This window comes from Pan paniscus, chromosome 6 (assembly GCF_029289425.2).
Source record: "Pan paniscus chromosome 6, NHGRI_mPanPan1-v2.0_pri, whole genome shotgun sequence".
NCBI classification, from domain to species: domain Eukaryota; kingdom Metazoa; phylum Chordata; class Mammalia; order Primates; family Hominidae; genus Pan; species Pan paniscus.
In genome coordinates this window covers 43023492-43039915 of record NC_073255.2, presented here as the reverse complement: position 1 = coordinate 43039915, position 16424 = coordinate 43023492, and the positions used below count along the sequence as shown (strand labels likewise).

The window sequence follows — 16424 nt, the reverse complement described above, 5'->3', positions numbered from 1 at the left end:
AGGCTGTGATGTAGACTGTGAGTCACTGACTTCTGGAAAATCTCAAAATCATGTTGTCCAATCTGCTCCAGAATCTGTAACAGCTCACCATTGCAGTAAATACGAATCCTTCTATATATCTTTTAATAACTTGAATAATCTAGCACCAGCCTACCTATTCAATTTCATTTCCAATAGGCACCTTACTTTCTAGCCAAGCTAGTATTTTCTCAGCCTCTGTCCCTGTTCCCTCCAAATACAAGCACTTGAGCACGCACTCCCCACACATAAGCACACACTCCTGCCTCAGTACTTCCATGCACCATGATCTCCAAACCCTCTCCCCAAGCTCCCACACTGAAGGATCATCCTTCCCAGATCATCCTCCCATCTTAACTGCCACCTATCCTTCCAAATCCAATTCACAGTCCATCTCTTCCATTCACTCCCTCAAACAGTCCAAGCCACTGATCTACCTCATCTGAATTTCTATTATACTTGGTCATTACCATTTACAGAGCATAGTAGGAATGAGGTAATAGAATCAGAATTAGCAGGGTAATAAGTACCTGAAACTTAAATGTAACAATAGTGAGAAAACAGTAACCTGCATTTTTTTCTTCTTTCTGGGTTAAATTTATTTTAGTTATTAATAAATTACATGAACTATAATCATGCAGACCTTTGTATCTTCAAAGGGGCTGCTGTATACATCTTTCCATTTGATCTTCACATGGACCCATGAGGAAGGCAAGACCAGTATTAGTTTATTAAATTGATCAAAAGGCCCAGAGAACTTATTAAACAGCTTGCCCAAGGCCAAAGACCTGGTCACGACAGCTCTAAGTCAAATTAGGACTGTTATGACATTTTCTAGAACGCCAGTTAGAAAATAGTAAGAAAAAAGTCACTAAGCATTGACAAAGGCTTTTTTTGAACCATAGTCTCAATCAAGTATCAAAAGCTAAAAAGAAAACCAAATTCCTTTCAACTGTCACTACTTTGATCCCTGTTCACACTGTCTACAGAGTGTAGGAGAGAGTCTGCAGAGGGAAAAGAGTCCTCAGGGAACGCAAGCCATAATTAATTCCAGATCCAACTTGGGAAATCAGTCTACTCAAAGGTGGACCATGAGGCCTTGGATGGAATCAAAACCATCCTTTTGACTGACCGAAAAGAGATCAGCAGCCCTAAGATCTTCTAGAAGGAAAATGAACTAAGGTGGTGTTAGGCTTCTCTGGCTCACCGAGCCCTGCATTTGAGGCTGGGATGGTGCCAGTCAGGTCCCTGTGGCAAGGAGGGAAGGTGGCTAAGGTGGAAGTCATACATGAAGGCAAAGTAGTTTGGTTATTGTTATAATTGCAAAGAACAGCTGGTTCTCCATATTCTAAAGCCCTAAGCACCCTTTATGACATTTTCTTTCTTCTTTTAAAGACTACATCACAAGGCAGTATAAGATTATGTGCCATATTTATTCAGCTAAACTCTAAATCCCATATAGTTTTTTTTGGTAGAGCTTGCAACACCTGAATTAGAAGGCTGTTCTCTGGCATTTGGTAAATGTAAAGACATGTTTAAAAAAAATGGATTTGAATGATTAGAGAGTTACAGAGAGACAACAAAGCAAAATGAATGGTACTGCGTGTAGTGAAAACGCCAGGTCAAGACTGACGATTCAAAACAAGTAGAACTAGAAATTGGGCATCGAAAAACAATCATACTAAAAAAAGTCCTGATGTTCTTGCTTGATCATATACCCTTTTCCAATCTTTTAATTCTACAGCTGGGGTAACTAGTAGTTGGTGGAAAAGTGAGGATAAAAACACATTTCTAAATTGCTAGGCCTGGTGATTTTTCATTTATAACACGTTGCATGCAGATGTAAACAGATAACTTGTCTGTGAACAAGAACAGGGAGCAGCCTACTTCATTTCCACTTCCCTGGATAAAACAGAAAGGAGAGAAATGAGAAGTGTGATCCCATGAACCCCACCACAGTTCTACCCCATGACTTTCCTCATTTAAAGGCATACAGTGATATAAGCAGCCAAAGCAATGAATGCCCGGACTTGCTGTTGACGTTAAAATAAATTTAAAGTGTGCCCCCTTAAAACTACTGATGTGTTTCCTGTTAAAAGATGCATTTCCGGCCAGGCGCGATGGCTCACACCTATAATCCCAGCACTTTGGGAGGGCAAGGCAGGTGGATCATGAAGTCAGGAGATAGGGAACAGTGTGGCCAACACGGTGAAACCCTGTCTCTACTAAAAATACAAAAAGTTAGCAAGGCGTGATGGTGTGCGCCCTGTAGTCCCAGCTACTCTGGAGGCTGAGGCAAGAGATTTGCTTGAACCCAGGAGGTGGCAGTTGCGTGAGCCAAGATCGTGTCACTGCACTCCAGCCTGAGTGACAGAGCAAGACTCTGTCTCAAAAAAGAAAAAAAAAAAGACGCATTTCCTTTTCATCTCTCATTACATAGCTACAGTTTTGAAATCATATTACTCCTTTAAAATATACATTAATTAAAATATTTTCTTTAATGTGCACATGTGGAACACATAGCAAAAAGAGACTCTAAATTACTATGTCATATCACTGGGCTGTCTGATTATAAACAAAACTTAACATCCCACAGTGCAAAATTAACAGAAGAAAAATCTGTAAACAGAAACTTAACAGTGGACTCATGTTCCATGTCACTGTGATTATGGGACAAATATTATTTTCTAATGTAACTGTCTGCTTTCATAACGAGTTTAGTTCCTCTATTAGGATTCATGATGAAATTAAATGAGATTCAGTGACCCTAATTATTAAGAGAGTAGAGTTTAGAATTGAAATTATGCTATGAATTAGAATACTAATCAAAAATTAGATTAAGATGTTGCTTCTTGCTGTTAAAAGGCAAAATTTTAAATAATTTTCAAACAGGAATCTCAGCATCTTTTCATATTTTTGTATTATAATAAATTCTCATAAAACATCTAGCACTGTGCCTAGCAAAGAGTAACCCCCTAAAAATAAACAACAGGGAATAATGATTACTACCTAGGTCTTAGCAAACATTTCCTGGAAATAAATGAACTGCTGAAAATAGGAAAGCAGACACTTTTTGCTTGTGAGGAAAACCTCCCGGAGGAGCTCACCTATTGGTTAGTAAGAAATGTAAACAATCAGACCAAAGGCTTTGGGAAGAAAACACATATATTGGGTTAAATAAAAAAATATTATTAAAATGAGTTTCATCTGTTTGATTTTTATTAATGTGGCAACTAGAGAATTTTAAATTACATATTTAATAGTTTGCATTATATTTCTATTGGACAGTACTGGTCTAAACAATTAGTTGGTAATACAGAATAACTGCATAAACCTCCAAATGCCTCCAGGACAACTTTTCCGATGAAATATAAACAAGTAATCTCTTTGCAAGAAAGTAAAGAACAAACATATGCAGAATCTTAAACCTGGGAACTAGAAAAGTACATGAAACATCTAAAACATATTCCAAAAGCATTCTACATTTTCTGGAGGAAGGATGGGTAAACTTTTTCTGAAAAAGACTAGAGAACAAATATTTTTGCCTTTGTGGGTCAGAGGGTCTCTGTCACAACTATTCAACTGCAACTACTCAGTGCAAAAGCCAGCCATAAACAATATGTAAACAGACAGGCCTGGTCACGTTCCAATAAAACTTTATTAAAACAGGCCTACTGAATTTGTCTTACAGCCTATAGTTTGTCAACTCCTGTTACAGAGCAAAATACCAGGAATTCAAATTTCAAAACCCCAGACAACATGAGTTTTAAACTGATCACATTTGCCTTAAACAATAATATTAAAGAACAAGAAAGGTCCAAATCAGGAGGAGAAAAGCAATGGCTTCATTTGGAAAAAGATGGAAATTACTAAATGAAACAAATGATAAGAGAAACGAACAAAAAAACCCTGTTGTCTCTCGAAACACTTCTTAAAAAGTTATGAAAGAACCACCAACTTACATTTAACTCTATTATCCACAGTAACGTTACAAATAAGAGGTCAAAGGTGACAAACAAACAGAAAGTCCTCCTGACATCAGATATGCCTTTCTTTTCCCTTCCTTCATAGGACTCAATCCTGGCCATGAGTTGTGTGGGGTTGATGGAATGGATGTTGCGCAGAGAAGCATGGGAGCTCTGGCTCCCGGTGAGAGCGTTCTCCATGTCTTCTGGCAGGTGGTTCATCCTGGAGGAGGGTTACAGGAGCCTTTTTCCAACCTCACCATCCCTAAAGAGAAGACACCGTTGGGAAATAAAAAAGAGACACCATGTTAAATCCAAGCTGATCAAATATAACTGTGCAACCCTCTCCACTGTGCAACTATTTCTCTAACTGAACAACAGAGTACCTTGACTGATTTATGTTTTCATGAAGACATAAAGAGAAAGAGAAATGAGAAGCAACACATAATGTTTTAGAGCAATACTACAAAATAGCTGTTTAGTAAAGAATGGCAATAGAGAAGAAGCAAACTGACTGTAGGAAAGGGTGAAGGCAGGATGTTAGCTACAACTGAAAGGTGTTCCTGATGACCTGGACCAAACCTCTTGGTGAACGACTCAGTTACCTTGCTGTGACAGGGAGAAAACCTCCACAGTCCTGTAAGTATAACTGTGCATGGGCTAGAAAATCATTTACTGAATGCTTTCCTGGAGCATGTAAGCAGAATGTGTAAATTAGCTATAAAAAAGCTTATTTCCAAGCCTGGGCAATATAGCAAGGTCCTGTCTGTACAAAAAAGAAAAAAGAAAAATCAGCTGCGCATGGCAGCACATGCCTATAGTCCTAACTACTCAGGAGCTGCATAGGAGGATCGCTTGAGCCCAGGAGTTGAGGTTATAGTGAGCTATGATCATGCCACTGGACTCCAGCCTGGGTAACAGAGCAAGACACTGCCTCAAACGAAAAACAAAAATCACACAAATATCCTTACTTCCTGAGGAGGAATTTCTTTCCATCAAAAGTACCTTATAAACTAAAGTTAGTTAGCATTTCCCCATCCTCTTAATGAACAAGCATTTTCTTGTTTCTAGGCCTCTTCTTGGAAAAGAAGTGCACACACTAAACAAAAAGTTTAGCACTATGCAAACCACCCGACCAATAATTACAGAAGATATAGTCCTATACAGAGATGCAGGCCCCTCAAGACCAGAGGGCACTTTTATAATAAAAATTAAAAATGAGTAATCCAAATAATCTGATCTGCTTATGGATGGGACAAAGACATTAAACAAAGTGTGGTGGATGGTATGATTGTCAAGCAGCCTAGTTTCCTTTCCTGTAGGACCTCTCCCTGTGGGATTATATACTCCTGGCTCTACTGAACTCATATCTGTTCTTTAGCCATGAACGTGGCATGTAACGTGGGCAGAAGTTCATATGCCACTTGTGTCCAGAGCTGGTACATGAATCGCCAGTACGTGGCTCACCACGCTCTCCTTTCTTTCTGCCACAATGACTGGCAATGTCTAGGTAAAGAAGAGGATTTTCAAAGCCATAAAATAGAATTTAGAAACAGACAGCTGAGATTTCCCTAAAGCAATATGATCCCATTTGGTCCTATTATTCACTGTCCAGAACTTCGTCTCTTTACACTTGACCCTGATTTCTCTTCCTTTCCACACTCAGGAACAAAAGTCTTTCTCATACTTTTTAACAATGTGGTGGTAAAATGGCACAGCATTTATGAAGGCAGTTTGATTATGTGAAATAAGATACTTTAAAACCTCCATACTTCCTGATCTTGTAACCCTAAATCTAAATGAAATTAATCAAACTACAGACCTTCAAAGCAAAAACTGATCTATGGCCTTAAAGGTCAGGTTAGTGATTATCTTCAAGAAAGAGGGAAGAAACAGTGATTAGAAGGCAGAGGGTAGAGGGCATATTTAGGGGACTTGGTAAAGTTCTATTTCTTTACCTGAGTAGTGGTAACATAGTTGTGTTCATTTAGTGATAATTTATTGATGTACACAGTAGTTTTAGTCATGTGTTGGCTCATGAAAAATTCAAAATGCTATATAGTATATACATGTATACACAACTGAATAGTGTATATTATATTTCAATAAAAATCCATATTAAAAGACTTTATCATAAGGTATCTATAATAGTATCAATTAGAAAACAACCTAAATAACTAATTAGAATAATTAGATAAATCATGGTATAGCCACAGTATAGTCACTAAAATAAATGTTTATGAAGCATTTATAATGACTTAGAAAAAATGCCTGGGTTATGATAACTAAATTAAAAATCGAATACTAAATGGAATACACACACACACAGTATGTTCAGAACTCTGTAAAATAAACCTAAACCGAATTCTTATAAGAAGGTACCTATGAAATATATCAGATATTGAACCAGCCTTGCATCCCAGGGATGAAGCCCAATTGATCATGGTGGATAAGCTTTTTGATGTGTTGCTGGATTCGGTTTGCCAGTATTTTATTGAGGATTTTTGCATCGATGTTCACCAGGGATATTGGTCTAAAATTCTCTTTTTTTGTTGTATCTCTGCCAGGCTTTGGTATCAGGATGATGCTGGCCTCATAAAATTAGTTAGGGAGGATTCCCTCTTTTTCTATTGATTGGAATAGTTTCAGAAGGAATGGTACCAGCTCCTCCTTGTACCTCTGGTAGAATTCGGCTGTGAATCCGTCTAGTCCTGGACTTTTTTTGGTTGGTAAGCTATTAATTATTGCCTCAATTTCAGAGTCTGTTATTGGTCTATTCAGAGATTCAACTTCTTCCTGGTTTAGTCTTGGGAGGGTGTATGTGTCGAGGAATTTATCCATTTCTTCTAGATTTTCTAGTTTATTTGCGTAGAGGTGTTTATAGTATTCTCTGATGGTAGTTTGTATTTCTGTGGGATCGGTGGTGATATCCCCTTTATCATTTTTTATTGCATCTATTTGATTCTTCTCTCTTTTCTTCTTTATTAGTCTTGCTAGCGGTCTATCAATTTTGTTGATCTTTTCAAAAAACCAGCTCCTGGATTCATTGATTTTTTGAAGGGTTTTTTGTGTCTCTATCTCCTCCAGTTCTGCTCTGATCTTAGTTATTTCTTGCCTTCTGCTAGCTTTTGAATGTGTTTTCTCTTGCTTCTCTAGTTCTTTTAATTGTGATGTTAGGGTGTCAATTTTAGATCTTTCCTGCTTTCTCTTGTGGGCATTTAGTACTATAAATTTCCCTCTACACACTGCTTTAAATGTGTCCCAGAGATTCTGGTATGTTGTGTCTTTGTTTTTGTTGGTTTCAAAGAGCATCTTTATTTCTGCCTTCATTTTGTTATGTACCCAGTAGTCATTCAGGAGCAGGTTGTTCCGTTTCCATGTAGTTAAGCGGTTTTGAGTGAGTTTCTTCATCCTGAGTTCTAGTTTGATTGCACTGTGGTCTGAGAGACAGTTTGTTATAATTTCTGTTCTTTTACATTTGCTGAGGAGTGCTTTACTTCCAACTATGTGGTCAATTTTGGAATAAGTGCACTGTGGTGCTGAGAAGAATGTATATTCTGTTGATTTGGGGTGGAGAGTTCTGTAGACGTCTATTAGGTTTGCTTGGTGCAGAGCTGAGTTCAATTCCTGGATATCCTTGTTAACTTTCTGTCTCATTGATCTGTCTAATGTTGACAGTGGGGTGTTAAAATCTCCCATTATTATTGTGTGGGAGTCTAAGTCTCTTTGTAAGTCTCTAAGGACTTGCTTTATGTTTATGAATCTGGGTGCTCCTGTATTGGGTGCATATATATTTAGGATAGTTAGCTCTTCTTGTTGAATTGATCCCTTTACCATTATGTAATGGCCTTCTTTGTCTCTTTTGATCTTTCTTGGTTTAAAGTCTGTTTTATGAGAGCCTAAGATTGCAACCCCTGCCTTTTTTTGTTTTCCATTTGCTTGGTTGATCTTCCTCCATCCCTTTATTTTGAGCCTATGTGTGTCTCTGCACGTGAGATGGGTTTCCTGAATACAGCACACTGATGGGTCTTAACTCTTTATCCAATTTGCCAGTCTGTGTCTTTTAATTGGAGCATTTAGCCCATTTACATTTAAGGTTAATATTGTTATGTGTGAATTTGATCCTGTCATTATGATGTTAGCTGGTTATTTTGCTCGTTAGTTGATGCAGTTTCCTTCTAGCCTCGATGGTCTTTACAATTTGGCATGTTTTTGCAGTGGCTGGTATCGGTTGTTCCTTTCCATGTTTAGTGCTTCCTTCAGGAGCTCTTGTAGGGCAGGCCTGGTGGTGACAAAATCTCTCAGCATTTGCTTATCTGTAAAGTATTTTATTTCTCCTTCACTTATGAAGCTTAGTTTGGCTGGATATGAAATTCTGGGTTGAAAATTCTTTAAGAAGGTTGAATATCGGCCCCCACTCTCTTCTGGCTTGTAGGGTTTCTGCCGAGAGATCAGCTGTTAGTCTGACGGGCTTCCCTTTGTGGGTAACCCGACCTTTCTCTCTGGCTGCCCTTAACACTTTTTCCTTCATTTCAACTTCGGTGAATCTGACAATTATGTGTCTTGGAATTGCTCTTCTCGAGGAGTATCTTTGTGGCATTCTCTGTATTTCCTGAATTTGAATGTTGGCCTGACTTGCTAGATTGGGGAAGTTCTCCTGGATAATATCCTGCAGAGTGTTTTCCAACTTGCACATGTATGTTTATTGCAGCACTATTCACAATAGCAAAGATTTGGAATCAACCCCAATGTTCAACAATGATAGACTGGATTAAGAAAATGTGGCACATATACACCATGGAATACTATGCAGCCATAAAAAATGATGAGATCATGTCCTTTGTAGGGACATGGATGAAGCTGGAAACCATCATTCTCAGCAAACTATCACAAGGACAAAAAACCAAACACCGCATGTTCTCACTCATAGGTGGGAATTGAACAATGAGAACACTTGGACACAGGAAGGGGAACATCACACACCGGGGCCTGTTGTGGGGTAGGGGGTGGGGGGAGGGATAGCATTAGGAGATATACCTAATGTAAATGATGAGTTAATGGGTGCAGCACACCAACATGGCACATGTATACATATGTAACTAACCTGCACGTTGTGCACATGTATCCTAAAACTTAAAGTATAATAAAAATAAAAAATAAAAAAATAAAAATGTTAAAAAAAAGAAATATATCAGATATTACCAATGATTCTCTCAGACTAATGAGATTATATTTTCCCCCTCCTTTGGCCTTTTTCACACTTTTTGCACTTGTTATATGTTTACAATGAGAGGCACTAAATTCAAACATCACTTTGCTGGGGTTCTGTACAGATGTCCTCAGAACCCTAAGCAGCCTTTCCCTTTCTTTTCTGCCAATATAGGCAACATCAGGTAATGTGTCTCTGTCATTCAATTTGTTTCCTCAGAGTCAGCAAATCAGCAAAGCATTTTGAAAAACTCAGTAAGAAGCCACTTAAGCATTTAGTAAAAGGAAAGAAAATAATAAGCTCCCAAATTAAAAGCATTCTTACATAATTTCTGTCTTAATGAGATCAATGCCACCCTAGTGGAAGGTACAGCAACAACATATTCCCCAGTAGCAGCTCTTAACACAAAGCTTGCAAAGCACTACCACCTGTCAGACTTCTAGGAGTTAATTCTGAAACAGTAAGTAAATATGAATGTAATTAATACATCTTTTGTGATGAAACACATATTTTAAGTTTAAGAAAATAGCTGAAGCCGGGTGCAGTGGCACATACCTGTAATCCCAGCACTTTAGGAGGCCGAGGCGGGCAGATCACTTGAGGCCAGCAGTTCAAGACCAGACTGGCCAACATAGGGAAACCCTGTCTCTACCAAAAAATACAAACATTAGACAGGAGTGGTAGTGCACACCTGTAGTCCCAGCTACTTGGGATGCTGAGGCAGGAGAATCACTTGAACCTGGAGGCAGACGCTCCAGTGAGCTGAGATGGTGCCACTGCACTCCAGCCTGGGCAACAGAGTAAGACCCTGTCTCAAAACAAAACAAACAAAAAAAAGAAATCTGGATGAATGAATACACACATATTTTTGCAACAATATATCCTACATTATGAAAAAGCAACTCAAATAATTCTAAGCCAGTCTAATAATTAGCAGCTATATTTTAAAATTAATTTAAATTATTAAATTCACTAATATGTACAGAAAATTGAACGAATTCAAAATTCAAACCAAGGACTGATTTTAGGAGGAAGATCATTTTCAAGGAAATTAAATCATTTTCTTAGTTTCACTCCTTTTTCCTTCCACAAACCCACTTCTTGTGAATAAGAAAGATTAAGAAACGTATCAATCTCAGAAATGTGAAATATATTTCAAAATAAAAAAAGACATTAAATACACAATGGAAATACATGGCTTGGGAAATGAGAATCATTACATTATTTTTCATATGTATATGTGTAACTGCTAATTAGCAAGAATTTATAGATACTTTCACCTCAATAAAAAAAGTTACACAAAGCAGAGACATCTCTGAGCAGATTGGCTGTAATCAAACTGATCTTTCTCTGGGAAAAAGGGAAGTTGTAAAAAGGAGAGTGAGCTTGCTTTTCTTTTTCTTTCTAGTTTACCTACTTAATCCAGTGAATTAATTGGTCTAGATGTAACCAATGACAAGGTTAATCTCTGTTAGGTTATGAAAACATATGGTTCAGACTTCTAGAATTAATTTTTTGAGTGAAACTTTTACTTAAAAACAGAAAAATTAGAGAAGAAGAAAAATTAGTTTGAGGGACTCATGTTAGAAACATACTATTCAAACTCAGAAACATTTGGCCATCTTTGTCTTCTATCTCCCTTACTGCTGGTGAAACTAACAGTCACATATGGCCTCTTGCAGCACACAACAGCAGGTCAACAAAGTTGACAGGCTCTACTCCCCATCCCCCCAAAAAAACAATTACTGCTGATTGATAATCTATTTGGGGGATCGGTAAGGGCCTGTGGGCTAGTGGGAAGGGAGAGCTCAAGAATCTTTCTTACTCCTACAAAGCAGACTGTAAACTGGGAAATTTGGGAAGCACTGGTGAAAAATACTAAGGAAATATCAGCTAATTTATGCTCTGTAGGAAACTCTTGATTTCTGCATTATTAGCCCTTAAAATAAGACTGGCTTTTTTTTCTGTGACTCATTTCATTGTTGAGTTAAAACATTCTAAATACAAATGTATTTGAGTTAATATACTAGATACACTTCTAAATGTTTTTAAGGAACTCAGGCTTAACACATAGAACGTTTAGCCTGAGTTCCTTAAAAAATATATAGGTTAAATGAGAATTAAAAATAGTGGAACAGGGAAGAACGAGAAGCACTGCACTAGCTTCTTCACCAGCCTTGAAGCGACACAGCAGGTTAAGGGCAGACAGGTACATTCAGTCAGGTGATACATTTCCAGATGGGTGAAATGGAGAAACCATGCCTCAGAGCAGTCTGGGGTGGGGGCTTTGAGGGGAACAGTGGGGAGGACTACATCTACCCAGCTGCTTCTTGTTGCCTATTTCCACCTGTCAAATTCCTCCTGACAGTGAGTTAACTCTACTACATTTCTAGTTGCTTCATCTGCCCAAGGTAGCCTCTCTTAAAGCCAGATTACACATTTCTGGGATGGCATTTCATTTGAGTCTTGAGGGAAGATACAAAAACTGGGTGTGGGACTGGCTAGCCTAGGTGCTGGAACCCCACAGACTAGATTAGAGCTGCCTGTCCAGCAAAGCCAGTGGCTGCAGGTTCTTGAGGCAATGCCAAGAGAGTCTGAGAAAGTGCAGAAAAAGTGTCATGGAATTTTCATACACAATCAAGTTATAAATTTTTGGTGGGCATATGCACCAATATCACATGTGGCTCTTGGTTAATCCCCAATACCTGAACCATGTGATTCTGACACTCATTGAGAAAGAGCCCTTCCTTTTAATGAGTAAAGAGAAGGATCATTCCTTACAGCCACTTTCTACTGTCTGGTTATTGGATTTCATCCTAACCATATCCTTCAGAAAGCTGAAGTACGGGGTGAGTTCCTTCAGAGAGACTTTTCTGAATGCTCCCCATATTCCAACCTCCAGGCAGTCAGATGCATTTCCCCCAAGCTCCCCTAAGTCTGTGGATGTGCCACTTAATGATACTGCTTACCACACTAGGCCTTAATTATCCACTTCACTGCCTCTCCCACTAACTAGTATATTCCTTAAAGGCTCTGAATTTGACCACAGCACACGACAGAACAAACATCAACTACATAAATTCTATCTAGCATCTAGCACATATACTAGCAGAGAGTAGGCTCTCAGCAATCTCTGTTGAATTCAGGAGATTACAACTGTTTGTTTTTGTTTCTGAGGAAAAGCTTGGGTATTTTTCCAGATGTCATTTCAGAAGTATTAAATATTCAATCCGGGGTACTGAGATCCTCTCTGGGGTTGGCTTAAGGAAAGCCATACCTCTCTAAAGAGGGTGCTAAGTATTGATTGGCTGTATACACAGGAAGCTAAATCTGCAATTCAGAATTTATCCCAACTGTGTGGGAAGTATGGGAGTGAAGAATTAGAAAATAAAGAAAAACATTTGGGTGAGAAGATGAGAATCCCCTTTGGTTGTTTTCTGAAAAAGAGATTGATGTCTTGTTTTATACCAATGTGTAACTATCCTCCTCTATACTATATTATCAGTCAGCTATTTCTATTTATGCTACATTAACAAATCACTAAAAACTCAATGGCTTAAAGTAACCTATACATTTATTCTCAAGCTCACAGGTCTGTACACTGCCTGAATTTCACCTGATCTAGGCTGTACCTCATGATGGGTACAGAGCCGGGTCAAAACATCAGCTCCATCTGCTTCCACACAGAAGTGACACTACCCAGATGGGGGACAGCAGCTGCTATGGAGCAGGAGCTACCACTACTTGCATTTTACAGGAGCCCCACAATCTCTCAGCCTTCCTAGGAGGAGAAGAGAGAGACTGTGCACCTCCTGTTGACAGCCAAGCCAAGTCTCTCAACCCAACCACCCAGCCTTCTCAGCACTACTTATGGCAGCAGCCAGGACACTGTATGTTTTCCTCCAAAAGAATGTTAGAATAATAGACATTAAAAATATTTAATTTAGAAAGGCCTTAGTCATCATCTTAGCTAAAGGTCTTTGGAGATGATTTGGCTTAGAGACATGTTTTCTTGGTCTTGTACAGTGTTTCTTAAGATACTGACTTAACTGCTAACATTTTAATTAATTATTTTTTACCCAGATTTCCAGCTTCTCTTGAAAAGTCAAAAGATATAGAATCACCAGGTCTGCATTCTCTTACCATGATAATAAAGCCAAGCTGCTGACCACTTTCAGTGGGGCACGCACTCTCCAGTTGGCCTCAATCTTCACCTAGCCTGGAGGCAATTGACTTTGCCAGCCTGATCTTTCTGACTCTTTTTACAGGCAAAAACGGTGGGGCCTACATGGATCCATCTAAGAGATATTTCAAGATAGTGTATAGTTAGGATTAAAACTTGGCTCTTTCCTCTCTATCGTCCTGCCTTACCCCAGATTCACAGAAGAAAGTAGGAGACACATCAAGAAGTGTTCACATGGTGTGCGAAATACAGTCATGGGATTTGAGAGTCCCAAAGGACAGACTGCCATGGCTGTGACCACTGTATCCTGGGACTGGGTGCCCCTGGAAGCAGGAAGCAGCCTGAGCTGGCTGTCTTGCAAGGCCCCCAACTGTTATGAGACCTGGTTAATGATACAAAAGTCCTGTTTAGAGCCCTCACCTTCCGAGGTGAAGCAGCTAGAAGTAGGAAATGGGAACAGTGAGGGAATAACCTGACATTTATAAACTTACCTTGCTAGTATGAGAAAGAGGCCTGAAAAAACACAGATGCTTTAAAAATAAGCATGCATAGAGAAGAGAGATGTGGGAAGGAAGCTAATCCAGAGTACTAAAACACAGCAAGACAGCGTCACCTTCATATTCTAAAGGCACCCATGTGACATGAGGAACATTATGGCATGCTAACAAGACCTGGAAACTGATATGTCAAATTCAACCAGTAATTCAAACTTAGATAAAATAAAAAGTTCTGCTTAATGTCTGCCTATATGAGGCTGTCTACATTTTGAAAACACCTCAAAGATGGTTTGTAGATAAGCTATTCTTAAAAAAAGAAACAAGTGGCTGGGCACAGTGGCTCACAAATATAATCCTGGCACTTTGGGAGGCTAAGTAGTTTGAGAGCTGCCTGGGCAACACAGTGAGTCCTCATCTCTTCAAAATATTTAAAAATTAGCTGGGTATGGCAGTGTAGACTTGTAGTCTTAGCTACTCGGGAGGCTGAGGCAGGAGGATCACCTGAGCCCAGAAGTTCCAGCCTGCAGTGAGCTAAGATTACGCCACTGCACTCTAGCTTGGGAGACAGAGCAAGGCCCTGAAAGAAAAAAAAAATGAAAGAAAGAGAGAAAGAGAGAGGGAAAGAAAGAAAGAGAGAGAAAGAGAAAGAAAGAAAGAAGAAAGAAAGAAAGAAAGAAAGAAAGAAAGAAAGAGAAAGAAAGAGAAAAAAGGTAATGCTATCTCACAGGATCAGAAATTCACAGGGAAAGGACTGGCAGTGGGCAAGGTTAGGGAGCTGATGCATGTGTGTGACACTCCAGCCTCCTGAGTCTGAGAAGCTTCACCACGAAGCTCTACAGGAAAAGTTTCATAAAGCCAAAAGCAAACAAATCTTTCTTTGGCGAACTGCCCATTACAATTACGTTGACATTTCAAAGCAGCCTTGTTTTCCTGTGTGCCATATATGATCCATATTAAATACAATGTCCAGAAAAAAACAGGCGTTTAAAATTTAAATCCAGTAGTCCCAATTTTAGAAATATTTTTTCTAAAAATTTATTTCATAAATTACATCCAAATTAATAGCTGAGGCAATAGAAAGCTACTATATAGAGAAATCTGGGTAAAAACCAGTCATCTCAAAATATTATGTGAAAAATTCTATAAGGCATTTAAATAAACTCACTCGGCCAGTTATTTGGTATTACTTCAAATTAAAAAATATTTCTGGAGTCAAAGAATCAAATTTTGTCAGCAAATTCCTAATGTGCCAAGTGAAAACGAGTGAAATTTTAAAAAAAGAAACAGAGAAAAAGAAGTTTATGTATGAAACTCTACAAAGCATTCCATAGATACGTATCATCAGGTCTACAATGGGGAATAATTTTGAAACAAAGGAATACTGAGAGTTACACTATTAAAAAAACACATAATGAATCACAGTAGATGTGCTATATCCTCAAAGAAACAAAATAGCTCACAAGCCAAGCAATGAGAACAAGCTGACAGGCACATGCTCAAGTCTAAAGAGGAGAAGAGGGAATGTGCCCATCAGAAAGAGGATGGGTCAGCCAGGAAAACACAGGAAAAGGAGTGTCATGATCCAATGTGACACTGCATCAACTATCTCCCATCCATTGGCCAAGTGATTCCTATAATTAATTGACAACAATTTAATTTAATAATCCTCTGCATGCCTCCCACATCCTTTTTCTAATTCCATGTTTCTGATTAAGATGTAACATTTTACATAAGGAAACAACAGGCTGGTCAGGTTGAAGTAAACATTCAGTCCACATGGCAGTTAAGGTGTTCACTGCAGACACTGAGACATGAGCCTACTCATGCAAGGCAAAGCCACTTGCAAGTGGGCTCTTTAAGCTGCTGACTAATCAGGTTTCTCAGTTAACAAGGAGAAGGTCTGGGTTCAAACACGAATAATGTCACCAATGTGATAATACGGAGTAGTTTCTTGGGAGATGGAGTCTAGATATTTCTAATGACCTACATTGGCACCATCAGCTACAAACTACTCTTTGGGAACTTCTAGAGATATTATTCAGACACAATCTAAATGATGGATAGCTATTACAAAATACTCGCACATTCTGTACATGGTATGCAAGTGGTAATTCCAAAAAAAGAATTATAGAAAGGTTGTATCATCACTCAGATATTCCCCCAGTATCTCTTTATAAACTTACAGGTAATTATCAATAATTTTCCTTAACTGGAATTATTAAGTGGACTACAGTTAGCAAGCTCAAAGCAAAGCTAGAATCACTGAACTTGACTATACAATAATTTGTTTATTCTGACTTGCAAGTATTTGGGTATGATTACTAATTCACACCAATAAAAGTCAGATGAGGTTCACAGCTCACACAAAGGCTTTTAATAAGTCCACAATAACTCAAGGTGCATAATTAAGCTCTGCAAATTCTGACACATATTCTTTCAACTCAGCAAGTATGGCTAACACTGGGATTTTTAAAAACTGATAAGTGTGGCCAGGGGCAGTGGCTCACGCTTGTAATCTCATCATTGTGAAAGGCCGAGGCATGTGGATCACA

The 16424-nt window shown here is 38.6% G+C and overlaps 1 protein-coding gene across 10 annotated transcripts in view; it reads right to left on the bottom strand.

The window, feature by feature from the left end:
• STARD3NL (STARD3 N-terminal like) overlaps window positions 1-16424 on the bottom strand; it is a 52451-nt gene that overhangs the window by 18953 nt on the left and 17074 nt on the right. For 3 of the 10 annotated variants that reach the window (XM_063606208.1, XM_063606202.1, XM_063606203.1), the window contains 2 exons: window positions 9748-10000; window positions 3981-4248 (listed from right to left, as the gene is read on the bottom strand). In XM_063606208.1, coding sequence (XP_063462278.1) covers window positions 3981-4205 — 225 coding nt within the window. In that variant the 5' untranslated portion in view covers window positions 4206-4248; window positions 9748-10000. Of the gene's footprint in view, window positions 1-3980; window positions 4265-9747; window positions 10001-13335; window positions 13491-16424 lie in introns of all 10 variants that reach the window. The other 7 variants (XM_008967848.6, XM_063606207.1, XM_034963955.3 and 4 more) reach the window with 4 other exon arrangements.